The sequence below is a fragment of the Phoenix dactylifera genome, chromosome 11 (assembly GCF_009389715.1).
Source record: "Phoenix dactylifera cultivar Barhee BC4 chromosome 11, palm_55x_up_171113_PBpolish2nd_filt_p, whole genome shotgun sequence".
Lineage (NCBI taxonomy): Eukaryota > Viridiplantae > Streptophyta > Magnoliopsida > Arecales > Arecaceae > Phoenix > Phoenix dactylifera.
The window spans coordinates 17,522,647-17,546,509 of NC_052402.1; the positions used below are offsets into that span (position 1 = coordinate 17,522,647).

General features: G+C 41.1%; 1 protein-coding gene and 2 long non-coding RNA genes across 5 annotated transcripts; 2 read left to right on the top strand and 1 right to left on the bottom strand.

The window, feature by feature from the left end:
- Window positions 1–4,782: 4,782 nt before the first annotated feature.
- Window positions 4,783–11,731, bottom strand: LOC103721435. Of its 2 annotated transcripts, XR_005514043.1 has the most exons (4): window positions 11,345–11,730; window positions 10,575–10,623; window positions 5,319–9,391; window positions 4,783–5,179 (listed from the first exon to the last, which is right to left on the bottom strand). It is a non-coding gene; the product is annotated as an uncharacterized LOC103721435 (long non-coding RNA). The 2 variants fall into 2 exon arrangements; XR_005514042.1 differs by having other exon boundaries at window positions 5,319–10,623; window positions 11,345–11,731.
- Window positions 10,630–13,157, top strand: LOC113461486. The gene is made up of 2 exons (XR_003383761.2): window positions 10,630–11,215; window positions 11,283–13,157. It is a non-coding gene; the product is annotated as an uncharacterized LOC113461486 (long non-coding RNA).
- Window positions 13,158–19,832: 6,675 nt separating this feature from the next.
- LOC103698319 (CRIB domain-containing protein RIC10-like) lies at window positions 19,833–22,999 on the top strand. 2 transcript variants are annotated; one of them, XM_008780314.4, is made up of 6 exons: window positions 19,908–19,970; window positions 20,067–20,177; window positions 20,589–20,657; window positions 20,786–20,883; window positions 21,010–21,097; window positions 22,417–22,999. In XM_008780314.4, exons 3-6 carry the CDS (start codon window positions 20,600–20,602, stop codon window positions 22,638–22,640), a joined length of 468 nt encoding a protein of 155 aa, XP_008778536.2. In that variant the 5' UTR covers window positions 19,908–19,970; window positions 20,067–20,177; window positions 20,589–20,599; the 3' UTR covers window positions 22,641–22,999. The 2 variants fall into 2 exon arrangements, with proteins under 2 accessions (XP_038987722.1, XP_008778536.2); XM_039131794.1 differs by having other exon boundaries at window positions 19,833–20,177.
- Window positions 23,000–23,863: the final 864 nt, after the last annotated feature.

Sequence of the window (23,863 nt, forward strand, 5' to 3'; positions counted from 1 at the left end):
AACATTAAAAGGACCTCCATCATCTGGTGGTCGAATTCAAGGAAAAAAGAGAGAAAAAGAAGAAGAAAAAAGGGAAAAGAAAAGAGAGGAACCCTAGTTCATGCATGGAAAAATTCCTGCATTCAATCTAGCTGACTTCTTCCTCCTCTAAGTCCATCGCGCCATTAGTGTTAGGGGTCCCTGATAAGAGTCTTTAGATCAGATCTAAGTCCTCTTCAATCCCTTTAAACCTTTCCTCCAAGTTCTTCCAAGAAGGCGGATCAAAAGTTGATAGTGTTTGGAAGATCAAATTTCAGCCTCAAGAAATTCTGCGCAAGCTAGCACTTCCGCAGGATTGGATCTCTTCAGGAACTTCGCGTGGACTTCTCGTAGAGGCCATTCGTGTGCATGGCTGCGAAGTCGAGGATCAGATCCACAAGTTTCATCCATTATAAAAGGTATTAATCCTACATTAATCTTTTATTATGGTGTCAAGATCTAGGTCTGATTCCCCGAGGTTTTACCCTCTTTTGGGGCTCCTCACGGAGATATCTCCAGAATCCATTCAATGGATATTCGGAGATTAATCGGAATAGAGTTCTTAAGTTTCAGATCTGATAGTTAATCATGCATGAAAGTTTTAGCATAATTGTTTAAACGATTCCGGCATAATCCTATGTGTTCTTAAGGTGCTGATTTCTAGATTTGATCTTGTAAGCATGCATGAATTAAATTGTTTGATTCGATTTTTTCGCTGCGTTTTAAAACTTAAAAAGAACTACGTATGGCTTGATCCCCCTTATGAAGGGGTACGTAGGCAACCCGATCAGGTTCAGCCATGGTTTTAAAAAAAAAAAAAATCCGCATGCTTAACACCGAAGAACCTAGGATTCACTTTCAGTGACCACTGATGATGCTAGTGGTGGCGTGGGCTTCGTGATCCGGGACCAAAACTGCCAGCAGTGAGGACGGCGCATTGATAGCATGATCGCCATTGAGGCAGAGCTTCGGGTAGCTTGGGAGGGCAATACTTTTGCAAGGTATGTGCTTTGGTGCTAGTAGAGTGTGCTTGGAGGGGGACTTTGCCATGGTGATCGGCTGGATATGAGGAGAGGATCGACATGGGTGTGGCACCTGTTGCTGTGTGACATCCGTAGACTAGCATAGGGGGTGGCAAAATATGATCCGATCCGCCAACCCGACTCGTGTTTGACCCGCCATAAACAAGTTTGGGTTTGGTCTAAACAGGTTCGGGTCGTAAACAGGTTGACCCATTTAACCTGTTTATTAATTGGGGCGGATACATATTTTAGATGTATGACCTGTTTAACCTATTTAATATATGGGTCGGGTTGGATCAAACAGGGACGGCCCAAGCCTCGGCCCAAAGGAAAGCGATAGCTGCTTAGCTGCTCCCAGCGTGATTTAATGAGATGGGACATAACCCTCCTCATCTCTCTCTCCGTCAAACCCTCTAGGCCTCCATGGCTCTGTCTCTCTCCATTGAACCCTCCTGGCCTTCCACCTCTCCCTCTCTTGTCGAAAGAAATCCCGAGTCCCAACCCCCACCTCTCTCTTGCTGTGGACAACACTATGGGTGGCGGCCGAACGGGCGAGCGGAGGAGTGAGGGCGGCGAGCTCCTTGAATAAGGCGGTGGAGCGTCCGATCGAGAAGGCAAGGGGGCGTTGGATTCTGAGCGGCGGAGTGGCAGAAGCGGCGGCGCTCGACGGAGGCACGGCGCTCAACGGTGGCGGCTCGGTGCGGCGTTGCAACGGCCGGCACAGCGGCGGTCGCGGCAGATCTCGAGGCGGTGGTTTGACCGGTGAAGCTCTGGTCGCGACGTGGCAAGGCGGAGGCCGCGGGCGGTGCGGGGTGGTGACTCGGGCGTAGCCACGGTGAGGGAGGCCGATCAGGCGAAGATGAGCAGGTAATCTTTTTTTTTTCCTTTACCCGCCCACCTCTCTCTCTCTCCTCCTCTCTCTTGTCTCTCTCTCCCGAGTCTCTTCCCCTCCCATTTCCCCCATCCTTCCCTTTTCTTAAACGGGTCGAGACAGGGTGAACCTGTTTATTAACAGGTTGGGTTCAGGTTGTAATTTCTGACCTGTTTCATAAATAGGTCGGGTTCAGATTTATAAATTTATGACCTGGCCTGATTGCCACCCCTAGACTGGCGCGTGATTTGGACTCCTTTCAGGCAGTCCATGTGTTTTGGGAGGCGAACCGAGCCGTTGACTGGGTCGCCTCGTTTGTTGCTTGACGCTCCAGAGTGGTTCTATGAACGTGTGATGTAGTGACCCCTCCTTGTTTACGCCATTTTCTTTTTTTGGGCTCGATTGGTTGTACTCTAACACGAGCTGCTGCTGTACCAAAAAAAAAAGTTTCTTATAGAGCAAGGAGTAATTTATAGATCTCATTGATTTCTTCAACCTGTAAGATGAGTGAGAGGAATTTTCTCCCCTTCTTGTTTGTATTTACAAAATATTGGTTGATACATGTAGTCTATTATTTGGTCTCTTGATGCATAAAATGAAGAATGAGTTTAATATTATTTTTGCAATAAATTATGGAAAATCGTGCAAGATATCATTTTTCACAAAAAAACATTAGGGGTATCATTTTCGTCCCATATTTTTTGTACATGTTTCTGGATGCTTTTACTCTGTGTTTTATCATTCGACTACATCGATACATGATATCTCGTGCGTGGGTTCCATAAATTGCTCGACTTTAGCTCCATGAGTTGAGCAAGGTGTCAAAGCCCTTCATGTCACGTTTGATGTCGTGGCCTCCATGTTAACATTGGGCTTCTAGAGTTGGGGGTTGTGGACGATGTCGCCCTTCTTTATGTCAAAGCAGGCAAGGGGCATCACCCTTCTTTATGTCAAGGAGGGCAAGGCCAATGATGGAATAGTCAAGCCGAATTGGTAGAAGGTTAGAGAGCAAATGAAGTCAGCGATGGCGAGGCAGTCGGGGTGGACAATGATGTTGTGGAATAGGATGAGGATCATGGGAGTGGTTTGGATTGACAAGGAAGTTGATGAGCGGGATGGACGGAAGCGGGGTTTGTAAGAGCTCATATTCTTACTGGGCCTGGGCCAGCCGTTTGGGCCTCGACACGTGCTCAGCACGTGTGACCAGCGGAGGGGAGACTCCCGATTAGAGTCTTCCTCTTCCCCTGTTTCGATCTCCCTCCAATTCCTCTAGGGCAATCATAGCTTACCTAGTTTGAGCGATCTCGTCTATAAAAGACCCTCTATCCCTCTTCTTTTGGCATCAACCTTGGAAGCTCTTCAATTAGAGGCTTTGAATTGCTAGTGTTCCGTGGGGAGGATCTCGGAGTGTTTGCCATCAATCCAGCCGGAGGATCTCATCGGAGGCAAGGTGAGCTACCTTCCTTTCTTTTTCGATCTTTGGCCATCGTTCCATCTTGAATCTGGCCGGTGAGCTGCCGATTGGGTGATCAACAAACCTCCCCTTTTTGTTTCTTCTTCTTCCGTTCAGCCGGCCGTCGCGGGGCGTGGCGCGCCCCCGGCAGTGCCATGGGCCGGTTCTACCACAGGGCGCGCCGACCGATGGGCAGCTACCCGCTACGGAAACACTTCCTCACTCGAAAAGAAGGAAGAAATAGAGAGAGAGAGAGGGGGAGAGAGCCTCCTATGCTCTCCTCTTTCCTTGTCTTTCTCTCTCCTCTCTCTCTTTCTGTTGGTACTTTCTCGCTCTAGCTTGATTCGGAGAAATTATTGATTTGTGAGGGCTGCTGGATGGTCCTGGGTGCTATGTGATGATAGACCTTTTAGTGGATGAGAAAATAGCTTCCCCATGGGAACAAGATTTCTACATTCGTTAGAAAAAAAATCTACTTGGGCTACGCGGAAAGTTCAATTCCATCGGCTGGAATTAGGATATATATATTTTTTTCAAAAGTGTCTTTAAGCTTTCTAGTAAGAATAGGATAAGTTTTTTTCTTTTATTAAAGATATATAAGTATTTTACACAACTATAGGTACTTTGCATAGCTTTCTCACGAAAGTAGTATGCTTAATCAAATATAAGCCACTTTACAATTTGTCAATTTTTCATGGTCAACCCAAATATGCAAAGTTATTTTTTCAAGTATCATATAATTAAGCGTCAGTTTTATAGAAAAAATATTATAGTAAGGAGAAATTCTTTCCACGAACTAAATGAGTTCGCATTGATCCAATCGGCCAATTAAATGGAGGGGTAAAATTTTCCAAAATTACGTATAGTGGATGCAAATAAAAATAATACTTTAAAAAGTGGTCGACCTTGCAAGAATGTAATCGTGCAATTTTTTCCATAATTTACGACAATTTTTACTAGAAGGAAGTAATTATAGGAGAATTATGGGCAGTTGGCAGTCGGCATTTGGGCACTTGGCAGCCTCATCCAAGCCCTTGAAACTTGTTTCCCCCTTTTGCGGCATCATTGCCTATGAGGTTGATCACAAATTGGAGCCCAGTTATGTTGCTGATGCAAATGTTGGTATTTGACCAAACAGCATATGTGGGCACTAGAAGTCCAGGTGGTGCTTCTTTTGTTTTCTTCTCCCCCTCCTCCTTCTCCTTCTTCTCCTTGCACCTTTTGTTTGTATATATTAGCTGTGCAAATGAGGCCGGTGTGCAAGATTGGCTCATGAAATAGAGGCAGTCCTCCTCAATAGCCTGACCTCTCACCAATCTTGATGAAATTAATATTTAAACAGTTTGCAGGCATGTCCACCAAGAGGCTAAACTAGGGCTACTCGAACTGTTATTGTTGGTTGTTTTTGGGAGAAAGCAGGGCTAAGCCTACTGCGGCTATTATGTTTATTAATATCAACCATATAATAGATACAGTACAAGATAAGTCTCAGTTTCAAAAAGGGCTCACTTTTCATCAATAAAAATGCCTACTTATTCTCACGCACTTTCTACTATAATCATCAGTCTACATATATTTACAAGCACTGCGGTTCATCATAAATACAAACAATCCATTTTTTCGCTTTTTAAGAAACAATCCATTTGCTGCCGCTGGCTACGTACAAAGAGTAACGGGCATCTGTTTGCACAAAAATATATTCCAGGCACATGTTGACGAGAGAATCGGTTGTAACGTGGAGAGTTGGTGCCGCAGCTATACCATGCGAGAGAGTTGAATACTGTAGAAGTTGTGTGTCAGCAATGGACGGAGACCCTGAAACATTTTCCAGTAATACTTTTTCAAAAAAAAAAATTCCAATAAATAGAAGCATTCTTCGGTGCTTTAAATAATTCAGTTTTCCCTAAAAAGTAGGAACCGGAAAGTTTGGTAAAGAGGGCGTTGATGGCTGTACCTGTCTCGTAGGCTACGAAATCCGTTTATGCGACTTTTTCATCATTTCCCTGTGACTTTGCAATTGCGCAGTCAGCACCCGGATGACAATTATCGAAATGTAACTTTCTAGGGATGAAGGCAGGCCCTTTTCTGGTAGCGAGCGGATCTCAGGGCAATTTGTTATCTCCAAATTCGGAGGTGGAAAGGCTATGCAACTCTGTGCAGGGACTGAGATTGTTGCCAATTTCTAAGAGACAGGCTCTCTGAGAGATTTGAGTCCTTGCAACCATAATTGCTCCTCTCCACGAACAAAAATGAGTCAGTGAGTCCCAGATTTGGAGTGTTTCAAGTGAGGTGGGGTGATTGTGGAGAACAGCGCTTTGACCAGGGCAGTGTCGTCGATGCGCAGGAAGCGAAGATGTGCCGAACCTCGCCCTGCTCTTCCTCATTCGCTAAATCTGTGAGCCGAGGACATCTTTCCTATATCCAAAATTTCAAGAGATCTGAGAGCTCGTAAGTCCCCTAGTGACCTCAGTTCTCCGCAGTCCCAAATAGTCAAAACTCTGAGAGCAATCATGTGACCGAGCACTTCTCCTGGAAGAGATGTTACGTGTGGCAGCGGTTTGTACTTCAACCAGGTTGAGAGGTGAGGTTGTGCAAGCAGCCGGTAGTGACTCATCCAGATGACCACATGGAAACCCAATGTAAGATCTCGGAGAGAAGAGGAAGGATCAGCTGCACTGGGGACGGAGCAAGGGACAATCCATGATTGTCAAATACTCGAGGAGAGAAAGTCTTAAACCTTTCCATTTGGCAACCCGCACAACCTTTTGACAGTCAATAATACTTCAAGAACCTGATAGTCGGCAGGGTGGTGCGACAAAAGCCATTTTCCCAGATTTACCAGGTTTGGACACCGGCAGATACGCATGTGATAAATTGAAGAGGTCCTGCCGCTGCTTCTGCTGCGCTCTGTCATACTGCTCTCTCAGTAAAAACCATGGTCTCCGTCCCATGCTTCTGGAGCATATTTATTCCCACATTCTCTAGGGACAAATTTCTGAGAGAGGGAGGGTGGCAGGGTAAACCCCTTAGCTGGGGACATTCTGGATATGGAGCATAAGCAGTCGAGGAAATACTGGATACCTTCTGCGCCAAACCATTCTTCCCATTCCAGCATGTCTGAAATCTCCAGCTCTTTCAGCAATAGGAATCCTTGGACCTCTGGAGAGCCATAGAATTCATGACCAACTTGCTTCACCGCATGCATATTTTGATGCACAGAATCTCGAGGCGATGGCAGCTGTCCAAGCGATGGAAGTTGCCCGCAGCATTGGATATTTCTAGGGCAAATAGCTTTCAAATATTTGAAGCGATTGTGCTCCAGCCAACTTGGAAATCGGACACCGCCATAGTTTCTGATTTCCAGCCTTCGGAGATTGGAATGGTGGTTTGAGGCCTTCAGTACATTATCATCGTTTGCTGAGCTGGTGCCTCTATCAATATTCCATACCAAGGCCAAATCATCAAGGTACTGTTTATTATTAGCTTAGCCTGACGTGGCCTCTTCCTCACTTTTGCGCTCTCAAAGATTTTTAATGCAAATTCGTCCACGAAAGCTGTATCATGTCTTTAATTCTTCAATCTTGTGCCCTCTCTGCTTTACAACTTCGAATACCGGCAACTCTTGGAGAGACGTTAACTTCCTGATATCAGCCAACCCGAATTTTGTCCTCTCATCTACTTTAAGCCTGCCTTAATTTAACTAGGTTGGTCATGCATGTAGGAAAATTCTCAATTGGGCAGGAAAATATTTTTAACACCTGAAGATTGTAAAGGCTACACAGTGATTCAGGCAACCTCCGAATATTGGTGAAAGAGATATCAAGGTACGAAGATGTTTTAAATGCCAATACTTTCAGGCAACTCTGTGATCGGACATTCTTTTAACTTCAACACACGGATTTTGTTGACACTGTGAACAAGCAATCAAGTATAGAACAAAAGTTTGTATCATACAAAACCCTTGTAGAAAACAAGGGTGCGTAGATTCTTATAATTGCCAAAGTCCATTAGCTTACTTGGCTCCAGATTCAGAGTATATATTGATAGTGTCGAAGCCTGCTGGGGATTTTCTGCCACTTGCCATCTTCTATTCTTAGATATTCGCTGACTGAGACAGACCTGTACCAGATCATGTATCAAATCATGTATCCCATATGCATCATTCCATTTATGCTGAAAGAAAGATCTGCCAAGTAAATCATCGAAATACTCACTCCCTACCTCTTCAATCCGCACATTTCCTTGAGGTACAATAAAGCCTTGTGCCATCCAGACTTGGACTAGCTCGTCTTTTCTGTAGAAATAACCTTTAGGAAATATAGAACAATATGCAACACACTGCTTCAGATATCCAGGCAATACTGATAGCTCAACTGTAGGACCGGCATAATGCCATCTTCACGTTGTTTTAGTTCCCATATTTTACTGTCCATGATAGTTCTCCCAGTGCTCTCATCCAAGTCTAAATCCAATAGGCCTCCTAGCGTCTTTGCTGCAAGTGGAGATCCCTTCAGCCTGTCAAGCAATCTTCCTGCCAATAGCTTCCAACTCAGGATGTTCTTTGGGGTTCTGAGAACCAAATGCAAGTCTACTGAAAAATTCCCAATAGGCATCATTTGGTAAACCCTCTAAGAAGACTGCCTCAATTGTGCCCATCATCTCTGCAACCTTTTGAGATCTAGTTGTTACCAAGATTTTGCTTCCCTGCAGCCCGGACCTTAATGGCGCACATAAATGATCCCATTCGTTGTGGTCATCATTCCAGACGTCATCAAGGACGAGCAAGAATCTTTTTGACATTATCTTCTCCTTAAGGATCTCTTGGAGACGATTCAAATTTTGGTGATCACAGAGTCTCTCCCGGGTAACAGACCCTATTATCTCTTTAGTTAGCCTTTTCACATCAAAATTATCGGACACACAAACCCAAATCTTTAAATCAAAAGAACCATTCACCTTCGGATCATGGTAAATGAGCTGAGTAAGAGTAGTTTTCCGATCCCTCCGATACCGACCACTGGCAAAACAAAAATATTGTCTTTCTTTTGTCTCTTTGAACAAACACGGACAAGATCATCACCGGGTTCAGTTGCATCTCTCGAATTTAACAGCAGGTTTATCACCTGTTCTTTTTCTTTTTCTCGCCCAAACACTTCGGGTTCAGTTAGGAATGAGCTCGTCTCTCGTCTCCCCGATTTCCGATATTTTTTTCCTTCATCATTTAAATCCAGGAGTCTGATGGACTTTTTCCATATCATTAGCAATGCTAGCTAACCTCCTCATAACCTCCCTCACTTTAGCCACAACATCACCGTCACGATTGAACAAATTTCTGGCAAGTGTAAGAGAAGAAGATAAGAAGTTACCTCTCTGATTCTCTTGGCTTTCAGCCTTTTGCTGCAGGACTTGGTATTCGAATTCGTCCAGCAAGTCTTCGGCATCGTAGGCGGCGTCTTTGAGTTCTTGGAGGATTTGGGCAAGGTCGTCGTCTTTGGTGCGCCTCTTCTCGGCGCTCTTAAGGATGAAGCGTGTCCGTAGCAGGGTAGTCCGCAGCCTCCTGAGGTCATCCTGAAGCCCCGAGTGCGCCCGAACTGCTGGATGGCATCAGAGCTCACTTGGCTGACCAAGTTGTCCAGCACGGCGGAAGCGATGTATCCTCCAACTGATAGCAGTGCCTCCATATCGATCGGTGGACAAAAGCACCTCCCACAGAAGAGAGAGAGAGAGAGAGAGAGAGAGAGAGAGAGAGAGAGAGAGATTTCCTCCAGACTTGCTTTCCTGGGATGGCTGGCCTCAATTATTGGGGAAGTTGATGGTTGGTGCGCTTGGCCTCAATTATTAGGAAGTTGATGGTTGGTGCGCTTGGCCTCAATTATTAGGAAGTTGATGGTTGGTGCGCTTGGCCTCAATTATTAGGAAGTTGATGGCTGGTGCGCTTGGCCTCAATTATTGAGTAGTTATGGAGAGCTCCCGGTTAGGTTTGACGATGGGTAGATCCCTATTGACGATTTATACATTTTTTAAGTCCTGTTGTCCTACTTGTTTGTCAGTCTATTTTGATGACAGAATAATCTCTATTTTAAAAGATAAAAGATCAGATAATATTCAATAGGATCAATCTAATTTTTTTTTCTCCCTCTTATTGTCACGCTCTTGATCCGAAGCATAATATGGCCGTACTACCATAAAATATTATCCACAATAACACGAAACCCACAACAAAAATTTATATAACATGATAAAAAAAAATTTGTTCAATGCTAAACGAAAAGAAATGGGTACAGAGCATCTAAATTCAACATTTCAATTTTCTCAACTACGTAACCCAAATTTGATAGTCATAACTATACTTATTGCTCGCTTGCAACTATATTTCAAGCTCTATTCATTTATCATTCATTCATTTATTCTTCTCCACTCCTAGCAACCTTAATTATTTAGAAAAAAATACATCAAGAGACAAATGAGCTTTGCGGCTAGTAAGTAAAATTTTCACATAATTCAATGAATCATTTAGAAAGTAAAAATTATATAGTAAAGTAAAATATTTCATAAATATAATAACAAACTATGTCGAAGCAAATCAATCATGTATGTATAAATTATGCAAGATCATAAAGCTGAAGGTGCAATTTAAAATATTCGTGATTGTCAAATATTTGCCATGTATCCATACTTTTATTTAAAATAGTGCTCATAGATTTTGCATACTGCAGTTACTATAACCCATGACAGGGTCATTTTCGTAATTGATAAAATATCATAGTTTATATTCGTTATTAACTTTAACCTGTTGGCAGAGAACCTTTTTCGTTGATGCTAGCTCTAGGGTGTCGATTGGCTTCCACTTCTTGAGGCGGTCATGGCTATCTGAGAACTCATAAAATATTTTATATTTTTATAAATTATATCTTTGTAAATAGGTTAGAAGTGCTAAATGGCATCGCAAAATTTCTAAATTGCATAATCATGCCACATATATCATTTTCATACAATTTTTCATAATTATAATTCATACATAAATCATTTATAATAAAATATTTAATAAGAATGTTATTGGGCCAAAAAATATGGAACATTTACAATCATATGCTTGATCCTAATTTTTTTAAAAAATGTAAGATCAATCATGTCAAATATAATTCATAATTTTATATCTAAAATTAATCAGTAATTTAAAATTAATAAGATTTGTGCCTGGGTCACTTACCACGATTCGTCTAAAGATCACTAGGTTCAGTTGGGCAAATCCGCTGCACCTATCAAAATTATTTTCAAAGCATAAATTACTTGCTATTCACTATTTAAAATCTAAATATAAATTAAATTTTTTTTAAGCAATCCGAAATGGACTTAGCATACTTTAAGTCCCGACTAGGTAAATCAGACTAGGATCTAAAATCAGGTAGAAAGGGAATGGTTTCATCAAGGATGGAACCTTCCTTTCGATTTTTCTTTTATTTATATATTTATTTATTTAATTAATTTTTTTTTCTTCTTCTTCAAAAGGGGAAAAAGGGGAGAGGGGAGGAAAGGGGCCTTCGGGCGGCTGCAGTGAAGGACCGCGTCGCACGGGGGAACGACCACCAGACAAGCGGTCTTCCACTTTTTTTTTTTTATTTTTTTCCTTTTTTCTTCGTTTTCTCCTCTCTCTTTTTTTCCTTCTCTTTTTCTCTTTCTTTTGTTCTTTCTCTTTTTTTTTTTTTTTTCTTTCTTCTTCATCGCTGTCCCCTCATCTTCCAGGAGGGGGAAAGGGCGAGAGCCCGTCACACCGAAAAGTAGGGGAGGGGAAGAAAGGCCTCCGGCCCGACGGTGGCTCCTGCCGAGGACCGCCGGCCGAGGAACGACAAAGTAAGTGGTCTTCCCCCCTTCTTCTTCTTTTTCTTCTTCTTTTCTTATCCCGACGACCCTTTGCCAGGTTCCGGCCATCGCCAGGTCGATCGGGAGGAGAGGAAGACAGGGGAGGAGACGGGGACTTACCTCGGCTCCGAGGAGGCGCTGCGGCCACGATTCCGGCGGCTCGAAGACAGGGCACCGTGAGCCCGAGCAGAGGAAGAAAGAAGGGAAGGGAGAGGAGAAAGGAGAGAGATGGAGGAGGAAGAAGGGCTCGGTGAGCCCAAGCAGACAAGGAAGGAAAGAAATAGAGGGAGGAGACTGCGAATTCCGCGATCTCCTCATGCTATCCTTCCAAAATCGGAGCACAGCAAGGAGATTTGCCGGAAAGGAAAGAAGAGGGGCGGGGCTCCGGCGATGTCGCGCGGCCCTGTCCTCCCTTGCGGCGAGGATCGTGGCTAGCTCCACTGAACTGGCCCACGCGCAAACATAGGGTGTCACATTCTTTCTTTTTTCTCCTTTTTTTTTTTTTTTTTTTTTTTTTTTTTTTTTTTTTTTTTTTTTTTTTTTGCTAATACGGGTGGATCATACCTGACGGGTACGGATACACCCAATAAAGTCAAAAATAGGATACCTCGGAGTGCCAAAGGCACCTCCCCATCTCCAGACCACAAGGTATCTCCGGAATGGCGAGCTACATGCGCAGCCACCCAATCCGCAGCACCATTTGCTTCACGGTAGATATGCTTAGCCTGAAAGGCCCATCCATCCCTCGCCATAGTCCATATGTCACGAAGCAATGGGTGGTCACAGACGTCACCCCTAGGACCCTCTCGGATCCAACTGATAACGGTGGCTGAATCACCCTCTAGGATGATAGACCTAGCCTGTAACACGCACCGGGCATGTCGAAGGCCAGCCCAGGCAGCTCTCAGCTCCGCCCTTGGAATCGAGGTGTCAAATAAATGACTACCACCTACGGCCACAACCCTCCTTAAAGAAGGAGGCTATTGGTGATGATGTCATGGTAGGAGGTGTTTTGGGAGATTGGACGCACTGATTGGAGGGCTGGAAGGGGGTGGATTGGGTCACATTGCATAGCTCATATGGGACTAAACGCATTCTCGCATGGCTCTTTTTTTTCCTATAAAATTCGGGTTGTAGAGGTGCTATGTTGGTATGGCTATATTTAAATGGAATGCCCAATGCGCAAATCCAGCAGAAATTTAAACCCAATCTTGCCGGATTACTCAGACAAGTTTTTACTGATAAGGGAGGCACAAAACCACCTAGCTTCTATTAAATGAATAGAAATAGACGCCAAAAAAAAAGGGACGGAGAGGACGGTGCAAGTGAGCAGCTCTTCATGAGAACTGCTCAGATACAAGACACCTGCAATGCAGAAAGTAAACAAATTGATGAAAACATTGCAGGTCTGAGAGTGCACAGAGTTATAAAGTTACCCAAGACCCCAACAACAGAGCTCTTTAAAACAGTACATTAGTCTTCTAACGATCCATTAGTTTCTTCTCCTGAGTGTTCGAGAGAATGCTTAAAACTTGGTTATAAGTCAGAAAAGCAGGCTTGAAATAATGAGCTGGCCTTGGAAAGGCAATGATCAAGATTGAATTCCCCCAAATTAAACATCCACAAGGTTCTGTTTATTTCCTTGATGTTAGCCCAAGAGTTGGAAATCACAGTGCACAGAGTAGATCCAGCTATAGGGGGAGAAGATGTTTGAGGCGAATTGCACCTTTAGGTCCATAGTATGTGACGTATTGCCCATGGGTGCCCCCATGATTGTTACCCTTATGATAGATTAATATTCCTTTCCTTGTAATTTTTTTTCTTTTTTGTGATCAGTTTTTTTTTTTTTTCGTAGTACTTCAGCTTTGCAGCTAAGACATTGTCATTATATATTAAGTTTTTTTTTTAAGAGATCAAACAACATTTGTGGTCCCTCGAGATGGTTTCAAAGGGAACAAGATTCTGACACTTGAGTTATCCCTTCACAATCGAATAGGTGCTGTTTTTCTTTGCTTTGTGCTTATTTGCTTTAGGTTTTATGTTGAGCTGTATTTATTATCTATCAATTGCTATGTTCCATTGAAAAGACCTTCATTTCATTGCTGCTCTTGTGGATTCTGTCTAGTGCCTTGGTTAAAATCTTCTTGCTCTATTTTCATACATTTTTTGAACTAGAAGTCAGATGAGATTTTCCATCCTCCTCCCATGATAGCAACAACGACAAAATCTGTACCCGAGAAAAAAAAGAATTGGTTTCTTGGCACTGCAAAGTCTAAATAAGTGCAGATGAGCAATAGCATTGTTAGAATTGTTATCCTAGTTTTCTATTCCAATTCTAGTTAGAATAGTCTGAGTGATCATTGAAGTTAGGTGGTATTGTTTTGCTCGGAAGAAGACAGGAATTTTGTTATGGAAAAGGCCTGAGGTGGATCTAAATTTAGAAGGAACAGAATCCAATTAGGATTGCCGGCTATTTATAGAGTTTAGAATAGGGCAAATTATTTTTTGGCTAGGAGAAGCTAGCTTAGAATTGGAGAGGTTATATATTATTTTTTTTGGCTAGTTTAGAACAAGAGTTTAGACTTTTAAATATATTATTTCAGAGCGAGGTTAGAGTGTGGCCAAGTAGCATGCGGATTCAAATAGATTTATTTAGAGTATAGCTTTTAGAGTCGTTTTCAAAGCGGTAATTTGATTGTTGGTGGTTTAGGGGATAATTGTTCCGTATGATTCTAGAGCTTGCAATAATTCATGGTGCATGTGTTCAAATTTATGGACTCCTTGTGATTCAATGCCCGAATCATGAAAGACGATTTCACCAATATCAACAAGGTCATTTTGCTTACCTCTTACCTCTTTCGTTACTTAAAATGTTACTAGTTATCTAATTTAAAAGTCTATGCTAAAATTGTATTTGATGGAAAAAGATTTGTTGGATATTTTGGAAGAGTCAAAAACAATGTCAATAAATACTCTTAATAATAAGATTGCGAGAAGGAGGGGCAATATAAAACCTAAGAAAGTGGTGTGGATTAATTTTCTGAAAAATGGGTTTTAGTTTCCGACTTTCTTGAAAATCCAATTGAAATACAAAAATTATTTAAAGATGAAGATTTGAAACAAGAGAAGCTTAATAGGTTAGAGGCTGGAACCAATTTACAAGAAATTTTAGAGTACGACGAGGTTGATCAACTCAAGGATCAAGCAAGTCCTGAAGAAAATCTAAAGCAGAAGGAGCTTGATCAGGGTGATGTTGCATTAAGTTCACAAGATATCGTGATTGAAAAACTAGTTGATTTTGAACTTGTTTGGGAATACTCAAAGGATGCTGCATTGATTCTGTTATAAAGATTTGTATTGAGTACTAAAGCCCTATTTGGGGAAGCTTTTGGAGGGCCAAAAAGTACTTGTGGCCCTCCAAAAGTACTTTTAGATAAAATAGGGATGTTTGATAAAATTTTTGAAAGCTATTTTAGCTTCTCCGAAAAAGCACTTTTAGGAATTGTCGGAAAACTGTTTTGAGTTATAATATTTTTTCTTTTTGAACCAAAATATCCATAATAAATAGAATAATTACACAATATATTATATGATATAATTATAATATTTTATACCTTTATTATTGTATCATGCTATAAATATAATATAATATAATATTATATCATAATACATTAATATGTTATATTAAATAATTTAATATTATGTTATATTATTCCATAGTCATAGAGAGCGGCCCCTTTCGAACCAGAGTGTCTTCACTGGGGGGAATTGGCTTCTATTCGGTATTTGGTTAGTAACGCTTTGTTTACCTTGAAGAGCCCTTCAGTGATCTTTCTTGGGAAAGGTTTCCGATCCGCGAGCACCCTGCACACTGGATCGTAGGCAGCAGTGGCCGACTAGTAGGTCTTTTGGGCATTCGGATTCGGAAGTTAGAGACTCAAGAGGTTGCTTGCCTGTGACTGGCTTATTGCTCTCCCATTTCATCCGATGGAATGGAGAGAAGAGCTTGCCTTTTACTCCCAGGGAAGTTTCCTTCACTGGAGATGAAGACCATTGAGGAATCCAACGAAAGCCAACATCCATTGGGATGTTGAAGAATTGAGGGACATACCTTCCGAGACGCACTGGGACACATATCAATTTATATTCTTCCGTTGATAGGCCTATTCCCTTCAGAAGAACTTACTGTACTGCTCTCCCTGTGGCCTGGATTCGAAATTTCTCTGGCTTGACTTTAGGAGATTTCCTCTTTTGTACAGGAAAGGTCAGGTCAGGAAGAGCAGCAAGAGCAAAGGCCGATGATAATGCGAGGATTGGTCGATCTTCCCCAGTTTTTTTGGGGGGCCAGGTCCAGCCCGAAGCTCTTTCTACCTACATTCATTAAACCGAGCGAGGGAGTACTTCCTGAAAGTCAAGGAGTGAAAAATTAATTTATGCTAATAATTATAATATTTTATACCTTTATTATTGTATTATACTATAAATATAATATTATATTACGTTATATCAAAATACGTTAATATGTTATGTTAAATAATTTAATATTATATTAAATTATTATGCTACAGTATACAATATTATATTACTATATTATAATAATATTATATTATATTATATTAATATTATACTATATTATATATTTATGTATTAATACATATTATATTTTATTATGCTCTGTTGTATAATGCTATGTAATGTCCTTTATGGTCATTTTGTCATACCAAAAGTACTTTCTCAATTTATTTCAACTAGTCAGATGGGGCGGCCTGCGGGTGCATTTCCTAGTGGCGAGGCGGGAGGTATTGGCGAAGAGACATGCAACTAGATTCATTCTGGAGCTCGACAGTTTGTAGTGTTCCCTCATAAAAGCTAAATATGGGGCTCTCTCATCGGTGGCAGATGTTCAGGCGGGCTGTGGGTGTTCATTCATTTGGAGAGAGATATGTGCCCAGCCCCCGTTGGTGCTCCCTGCGATTAGATGGGTTATTGACGATGGGCGGTCCATTGATGTGCTGAGAGACAATTGGGCGACCGAGCTTCCGTTGTGTCGTTGGCCGATGTTTGTCGATTCGGCGAGGCTAGATGGATGCAGAGTGTGTGACATGTTCGTTCCTAGGGAGGGCAGGTGGAGTGAGGTGGTGATCCAGGAGACCTTTGGGGTGTAGTTGGCTGAGAGGATCCTAGGGCTACCCATTCCTATGGGGGTAGGGCCGGATAGATAGGTCTGGGCACCGACAGGGAGATCGAGGGTGCAGGCTAGGGACCTGCAAGCCTAGACTGATCGAGAGCCTATTCGGCAGTTGGAGGGAGGTTGGATCTGGAGGTTGTGGGTCCACCCACGAGTCGCCTTATTCTTTTGAAAGGTAGTTTGGGGCTTCCTACCGACTCGAAGTATGCTGGCTAGGAGAGGGGCCCGATTTTCACCGATGTGAAAGATCTGCCCAGATGCTGAGGAGTCTATCAATCATGTCATCTTTGAGTGTCCTCGGGCTATTTAGATTTGGAGGTATGCTTCCTTTCCCGTGCAGCATGTTGGGGTGTCGGTTGAGGCTTTCCTACGTTTCATGGAGGATTCCCTACGGAGACCGAGTACTGTAGGGCGAGGCATCCAGGGTGCTTATTTGGCCTACCATATCTGGTTGGACAGGGTCACCCACCTATTCGAGAGTAGACGAATGCACATGAGGTCGATTGTGGATAAAGCTCTTCGACATGTTGCAGGGCTCACTATAGCCACTACTGCGGATTCATCTGGGATGGCTAGGAATCTGGGACACCCATTCTATTGCAGCAACGTCCAGATTTGCTTTCTTCTTTTGGGTGCCCCACCCCCCATCCATCTCAAGGTGAATTTTGATGGCAGTGCCTCTACCGATGGAGCTAATGGTGGAGTTGGTTTTGTGATCAGGGACCATGCATCCAGGTTGATTGCAGCAGGGGGACGACATTCTCCGGGCATGATTGTTATTGGGACTGAGCTTCAAGCAGCTTGGGAGGGTATCACCTTCATAAGGTGGGTGCTTGGTGTGGATAGGGTGTATTTTGAGGGGGACTCTTCTATCATGATTGATTGGATTCAGAGAGAGGGCCGGTATGGGTGTGAGCACCTATTGTTGCATGTCTTTAGGGAGGCCAATAGGGCGATTGACTTAGTCGCTTCTTTTGTTGCTCGGCATTCTGGTGCAGTCCTATGGACTACTAATGTAGCTACCCCTTCATGTTTGTGCTTTTTTCTCTTTCTTGATTCTACTAGTTGTACTCACACTAGAGCTGTTTGAGCTGCCATTGTATTAAAAAAATATATATTTTAAAGTTCCACAGTATTTTAGAAATATAGTTACCAAATAGCAAACAACTTTTTATGAAAGTTCTACTTCCAAAAGCTCTACTGCTAACAGCTTTCTCAAATGGGGCCTAACACTATCTTTGCTGCTGCCACCGACATCCACCGCTAGAATAATGAATTAAAGCAACTGTTGGCACATGTAGAAGGACAAGAGAGAAAAGCAATGAGTTTTTGAAACATGTATATAACTTGGAGAAAAAAAACATGCAAAATGGAGTAGAATGAAAAGAAGCGCAAGGGTGTAATCTTTGATTTTCCATCTTTGAAAAAAAAAGAAGGAAAAGGAAATAAGCAAGTTTCTGAAACATGTAAAAATGTTGGAATTTTTTTTTAAATAGTTGGTGTAACATATTCCGGAGGAAACAAGATTGGCATAGCCAAATATGATCAAACATGATCTTTCATTGTCATCCGTGATTAAGAAATCTTGCCAAATTAGTGAAAAAAATAAGTGGCCCAAATAATTTATGTCAGAGAATTTGGGCCCTGTGATTTAAAAGTTGAGCCCGGGTCCATATTTTAGATTAGGGGCCTGGCCCACTTGGGTCAGCCTATCGCTGTGCCTGGTTCGCAGAGTCGCGCATGGGCTAACAGCTTTTCTTTGCAGGCCCACCATTGTCATTGAAAGAGCAGGGGCGAGCAAATAATTTTATTAAATTCTTCTATCATTATTCATTATTTTCTGTTATAATTCCTGATGGCAGCCCTAAAAGCAACTGCTATCTTATTCTCCCAAAAGTATGTATGTGTGTATATATATATATATAGATAAATGGATACCATAAACTAAGAGCCTACATACTTGCATTTACCCCATGCAGCACACTACTAAATCATTGTGTGCTATTCATCGAAGGAAGGTTGTTCATCGACTCCTATAAAAATTCATCATCCACTTTCTAGAAAGTTTATATATATATCTCTTCAAGAATATAAAGACCATATTATATCTACTATGGTTTGCATCCTAATCCATCTCAGAGCCCTTCATTGAAAGGCGCCTTAGTAGTCTTTCAACCAAGTTTCTCCTTGTATCAGCTGTGCACCACTGCGAACTTCTTTGCTTCTCCTGAAGTGATGATCACATAATATATGGGCTACCTCACCTAGCCACAATCTTGACCCTCATCTCCCATTTTGATACTCCCAGTAGTAGAATGATCTGTGAAGGGTGGATGCGGTTGCCGAGGAATGACTGAATATACACCACCCTCGAGTGGTTCTCCGGTGGCCACCCGAGCTCGGTCTACAAAAAAAACAATAGTTCAAACATGCAATTATGCTTAATCATTTCAGTCGATTAGGCTTTGCAAGTCAAGTTGAGCTAACCCATCGACAAAGTGGACTGACTTGGTCCAATGTGGATGCAATTAGATTTTGTTGAGTTGAGCTTAGGTCCATTCCTTGAGGTCTGAAATGGTTTCAATTTCAGGTCCACACCTTGGTAGCCTGGTAATTGGTTAGATTATATAAATCTCATCTTGAGAAAACCCATCAATGTATATAGATCTGCTTTGCATGGTTCCTCGAGCACTTACCAATTGAATAATACATTAACATGTCCTAGTATCCATTTGTTTTCTGAACCCTGGACCTTCTTTAAGATCAAGCCCTTAAGGGAGAGGTACCAAGCAAATGAGATAATGCCAATGTATTTGTTAACCACATAATCATGAAAGGAAAGAGTACTGTGAGAAGTAATACTGGAGATCATATTTTTATTGCCAATCTATTTTTTCTAATGCGGTAATGCCATGAGCACCCACAGGAATCTTGGACTGCATCACATCTCAAGCAACAACAAGACTACGTGACCGCAACTATTGGACACTCCTGAATACTTTATATTAGTTTTCTTGTCCCAGTTTCAAAGGCCAAATGGGGCTACATATACTTTTCCACAACATAAGATCAAATGACCTTCCATCCTGCATGCATGTATGGAATATTTTGGCTTACAGACAGAAGAATCAGGGAAGCAAGACATGTTACGCACATGACAGTGTTGAATGCTTATTTCATGTGCATGGAACTTTACGAGAGGGCCATTATGTTTTCAGAATTCTGGTCAAATACAGTTCTTTATTTTAATTTTTCCCTGCAGCAAGCACAGGTATCAGCTGCTGAGTTGGAGATAATTGCACTGTCATCAGGTGGCGCAGCTTCACCCTCATAAATATAGTATTGTAATGATGCAACAATGGCGCCGCATCCTAAGAGCTAAGATGGGTCATGGTTCCTCGTGACTCATCCCAATATTAGAGAAGAGAGAGAAGATTAATAGCCACCACATCTGCTTAACCACCAACGTAAACCATTGAATTTGAGACCCCTCTTGACCTTCTAAAATCTTAAGAGTCATCTGGCTGTTGTTCTTCCCATCCTATCCAACCTCTCTCTGTCTCTCTCTCTCTCTGTTTCCACCAAGGAGTTCTCCATTTTGATTTTTTGATTGCTAGATAAAAGACCTTAGTTTTCATGGTGTCTTCTTTGCAGCATTCAAGAAAAATGAATGTGAAGGGAGATGGAGAAGAAGAAGTTTTCATTTGAATATCCTGGACCCCAAGAACCCTTGCATTCAAAGGATACATCATTATCTCCATAAAGGTAAACTTCTAGTGCTCCTCTGTATGCTCCATTTTTTTTCTTGTTTAATAAAATAGTGGATTCGAACTTGGAGCTTTCTTTCATCATACATATCAAATGTGGCTAAAAAGATTTAATTGGGGAATGATGGAATTGGCATGGCTTGTCATCCAAGTGGAAGGACTGGTTCGAATTTTGACAAGTCAAAGAAGATGTCATGAATGAACGAAATGTCCTTTGCTCGGAAGGGGCATTTAGAGCACATCAAATGCATCTCATTTATTACATAGAATCCAAGCATTTCTTCCATAAAGAAAAGCACATGCCATTGGTTAATTGTTCACCCCCCCCCCCCAACACCCCCCGTCTTTTTGTTTTTCCATCATATCTTGTGCAAATGGTTTCTTGCGCAAATGGTTTGGTGGGTTGTAGGTGGTCCTCCCATGGCAACCAAGGTGAAAGGGTTCTTCAAGGGGTTCAAAAATATCACCCAAATCTTTGGTAATGCTCTTGGATCTTTATTTCCCTATATTTGTCTCATGTTTCACAACTCAAAGATTCATATGTTACACTGATTCTTTTGCCAATGAGATTTAAACCATTGCATGGATTTTCTTTTTCGTCTGTAGTTGTCAAGGAGCATGAGATGGAGATTGGATACCCAACGGATGTGAAACATGTGGCGCACATTGGTTGGGATAGTGCATCTGTGAATGCTCCTAGCTGGGTATGCAAAATATTATAGTAAAAAAGCTCAGGCAAAAGACTTCAAATTTTCTTTCCTTATCATTAATATTTGCTCTTATCTTTTCAAGATAACGATAAAATGATGTCTTTCTTTGATTGTTTTAAGATGAACGAGTTCAAGACATCAAATGATCTCTCAACAACACCTCTTAGTAGCCATGGACAGACCAGAGAGACCTCTAGGATTTCTCAAAGTATGTTTCTTTTCTTCTTCTCCTTGTAATTTCTTCTAGTAAAAAGCTTAATTAGGACACTAATTTATGCTTGAGTGTTTTACATAATGTGTACATGGGAACCTGATGGACTGATGGGTTTCTAGCATGCTACCAAGACTTCATAGGATTGTTGTCACTGAGAGTTTGAGGCTGGCATCCTGATGTGCCAGACTCTACAAGACATGATAGTTGCCTCGAGAAGGCATACAAACGACTAGTTCATAAAATGAAATCCGAATCTAGAAATCATAGCAGGACAATACATAGAATAGCAGCACTATACATTACAAATGCCTATAATTATAATGATGAATATGAACAAAGTAAAAGTTGAATACACATATATGTATGTATATATGTATGTATGTATATATGTGTGTATATACGAATGTTTATATTATTGTCCAAGCATTTCAACTTACAAGTTCACTCTATGTAAAGATGGTAACAGAGTTTGCAGAAATTTTAGCAATGGGGCAAGTTTTTAGAAATTTGAATCCGTTTGGCTGATAGGTCTAGGCTGGGTTTGTGTATGACTAGCCTTGTATTTTATTTTCTCTTTCCTCTTCTTACTCTCTTTCTTTAGAAATGTATTTTTCTTCCCTTTTATTTTTTTTTTAAAAAAATCTAAATAAACATGCTAGAGTTGAGTCTGCTCCAAACATATATAGTTCATTTATTGAAAGCTAAATCCCTTGTTGGTGGAGGGAGTATTAATTTTAAATATGAAATTCTGTTAGGTGTCATTTGGATGCTAGAAAACTAGATGAAACAAGGTGAAACTGAAGGTCTACATTAGAACAGCTTGAGCATTTTAGGCTTAATCATTTGTTAATTTCGGCATGGCTAACTGTATATTATTTTCTAATTTCTCCTCCACCCATTTAAAGTAGTTTGGCTGGTTGCAATTCAAAATGGAAACTTCTTTCAGGAGAGCGAGAGAGAGAGAGAGGAGAAAACATCAAGCCCTCAACCCTTAATTTGCTTTGGATTACCTATATGTTGCAACAATCAGCCTATAACATCCTCTGAAACTTTGGTGGTACAATTATATTAAAGAGCATAAACCTTTCAGAGTTTGCAAGGCACAATGAGATAAGAGATAATAGTAGTATATCTCACCACTTGGGTTTATACTTAAGAACATGTCTGCTATAGGAATTTCTTAGCCTTCATAATTATTGAATTTGACTAACTTAAGTCTTCCTTAAACATTGCATGTCTTTATTTTTTTCTTCTTCCACCCATATGGTTTACATGATATATATTTATACCATAATTTTTTTTCATTTTTACAGAATCTGATCAACCTAGAGGACTCCAGCCAACTCTTGTGGCAAACGTAGATTGCACTCACCCTGATAAACCTAAAGCTCCCAGAAAGACAAAACGAAAGAAGTGTAAGGTTTCATCTCCATCATCTTCATCAAGATCTTCGAGAAGGTCATCGAGGTCAAGAGCTGCGCAATGCACCACGGTTGAGGAAGCTGGTGAAATGAGCCAAATTTGTACATTAGAATAACTTTAAGGACAAAACCACGAGAGTGATCATAAGACTTCACATGGTTTGATGAATCCTTGATGCGAGACTTCTTTGGTGGCTATGTTATGCCTATAAGGAATGAAGGAGCATGAGCTTGATTGGCAGGTTTGCACAGGCAGAATTCTTCTTTGGTCTAGCGAATGCCGATAACAAATACTTCTGAAGCTATTTTCACTCGTCCATGGCCTGAATTCTGAACCTTCTATTGCTTGTTATTTTATGAGGGAAGAGAGAAGAGGAAGGTAGAAGGTAAGTTAATTTGTAAGTTGGTAATCTCTTCTGTAAATTTGACTATTTAACCTTCTCACTATGCAAATTTTTATATAATTTCTTTTCTAGCTGTTTATTAGATCCAGCTGATAATCTCATAATTCTTTCATCTATGCTGCTTATTTGGACGATTTAATTTATTTACAGGCAGAATTGGATAAAGCATATAATCTACAAAGAAAATTGTTGTTGTCGATGTTTGGATTGAGTTAGACAGTGGATACAACAAACAGGAAATGATAAAGGAATACTTGAACCATGTCCTACTGGTGGTTTTATAAAACCAAAAGATTGGTGCAGACTTCTTTCCAAATCATAGTAAATTATGTTCCATGCCTTCTTGAAGTGCAATGCCAATGTATAAGTGGGGTCAAAATCAAACCCCAGGCAGTGGTAACCCGAAATTCGAAATGCCCATATACAATATATGAAATGTGAATATTCCAAAAGAGAATATAAAACAGGAGAATCTAATTGATCAGCTTGATTTTATATATATATATATATATATATATATATATATATATATATATATATATAGTGTATTCCAAATTTATAATATATGAAATATGATTATTACTAAGTTGCCTTCTTTTTGCCTGCTTACTAGGTAAATAATATCTATAATCTTGAAACAATAACTAGACTCCTCAAATATCAATTTAGAGATCCAAAATAAATGCTGTTGGGGCAAGTAGTGTCGACCATAGTGCGGGTTCCATTTACCAAGAGGCAAGATTAAAGCTTCCAAGCCACAAATCAGGCTAACCTCCTGGACAGGGCACATGTTTATAGGACATGTCGTAATTTGTCCATCACACTTGTGACAAACCTTCTGTGGGATCATCTATTAAACTTCTTGGTTGCGTGTAGATCAATCACAAAACCAAACACATCTTGAATTAATTCAAGTCAAAATCATAATCATTGCA

What these genes read in the sequence shown, in the direction of transcription:
- LOC103698319 (XM_039131794.1), top strand. Translation starts at nt 20,600, where the DNA reads ATGGCAACCAAGGTGAAAGGGTTCTTCAAGGGGTTCAAAAATATCACC. An exon ending in CTGTGAATGCTCCTAGCTGG is followed by an intron (nt 20,884 to 21,009) that starts GTATGCAAAATA and finishes GATTGTTTTAAG; the next exon opens with ATGAACGAGTTCAAGACATC. An exon ending in GACCTCTAGGATTTCTCAAA is followed by an intron (nt 21,098 to 22,416) that starts GTATGTTTCTTT and finishes TCATTTTTACAG; the next exon opens with AATCTGATCAACCTAGAGGA.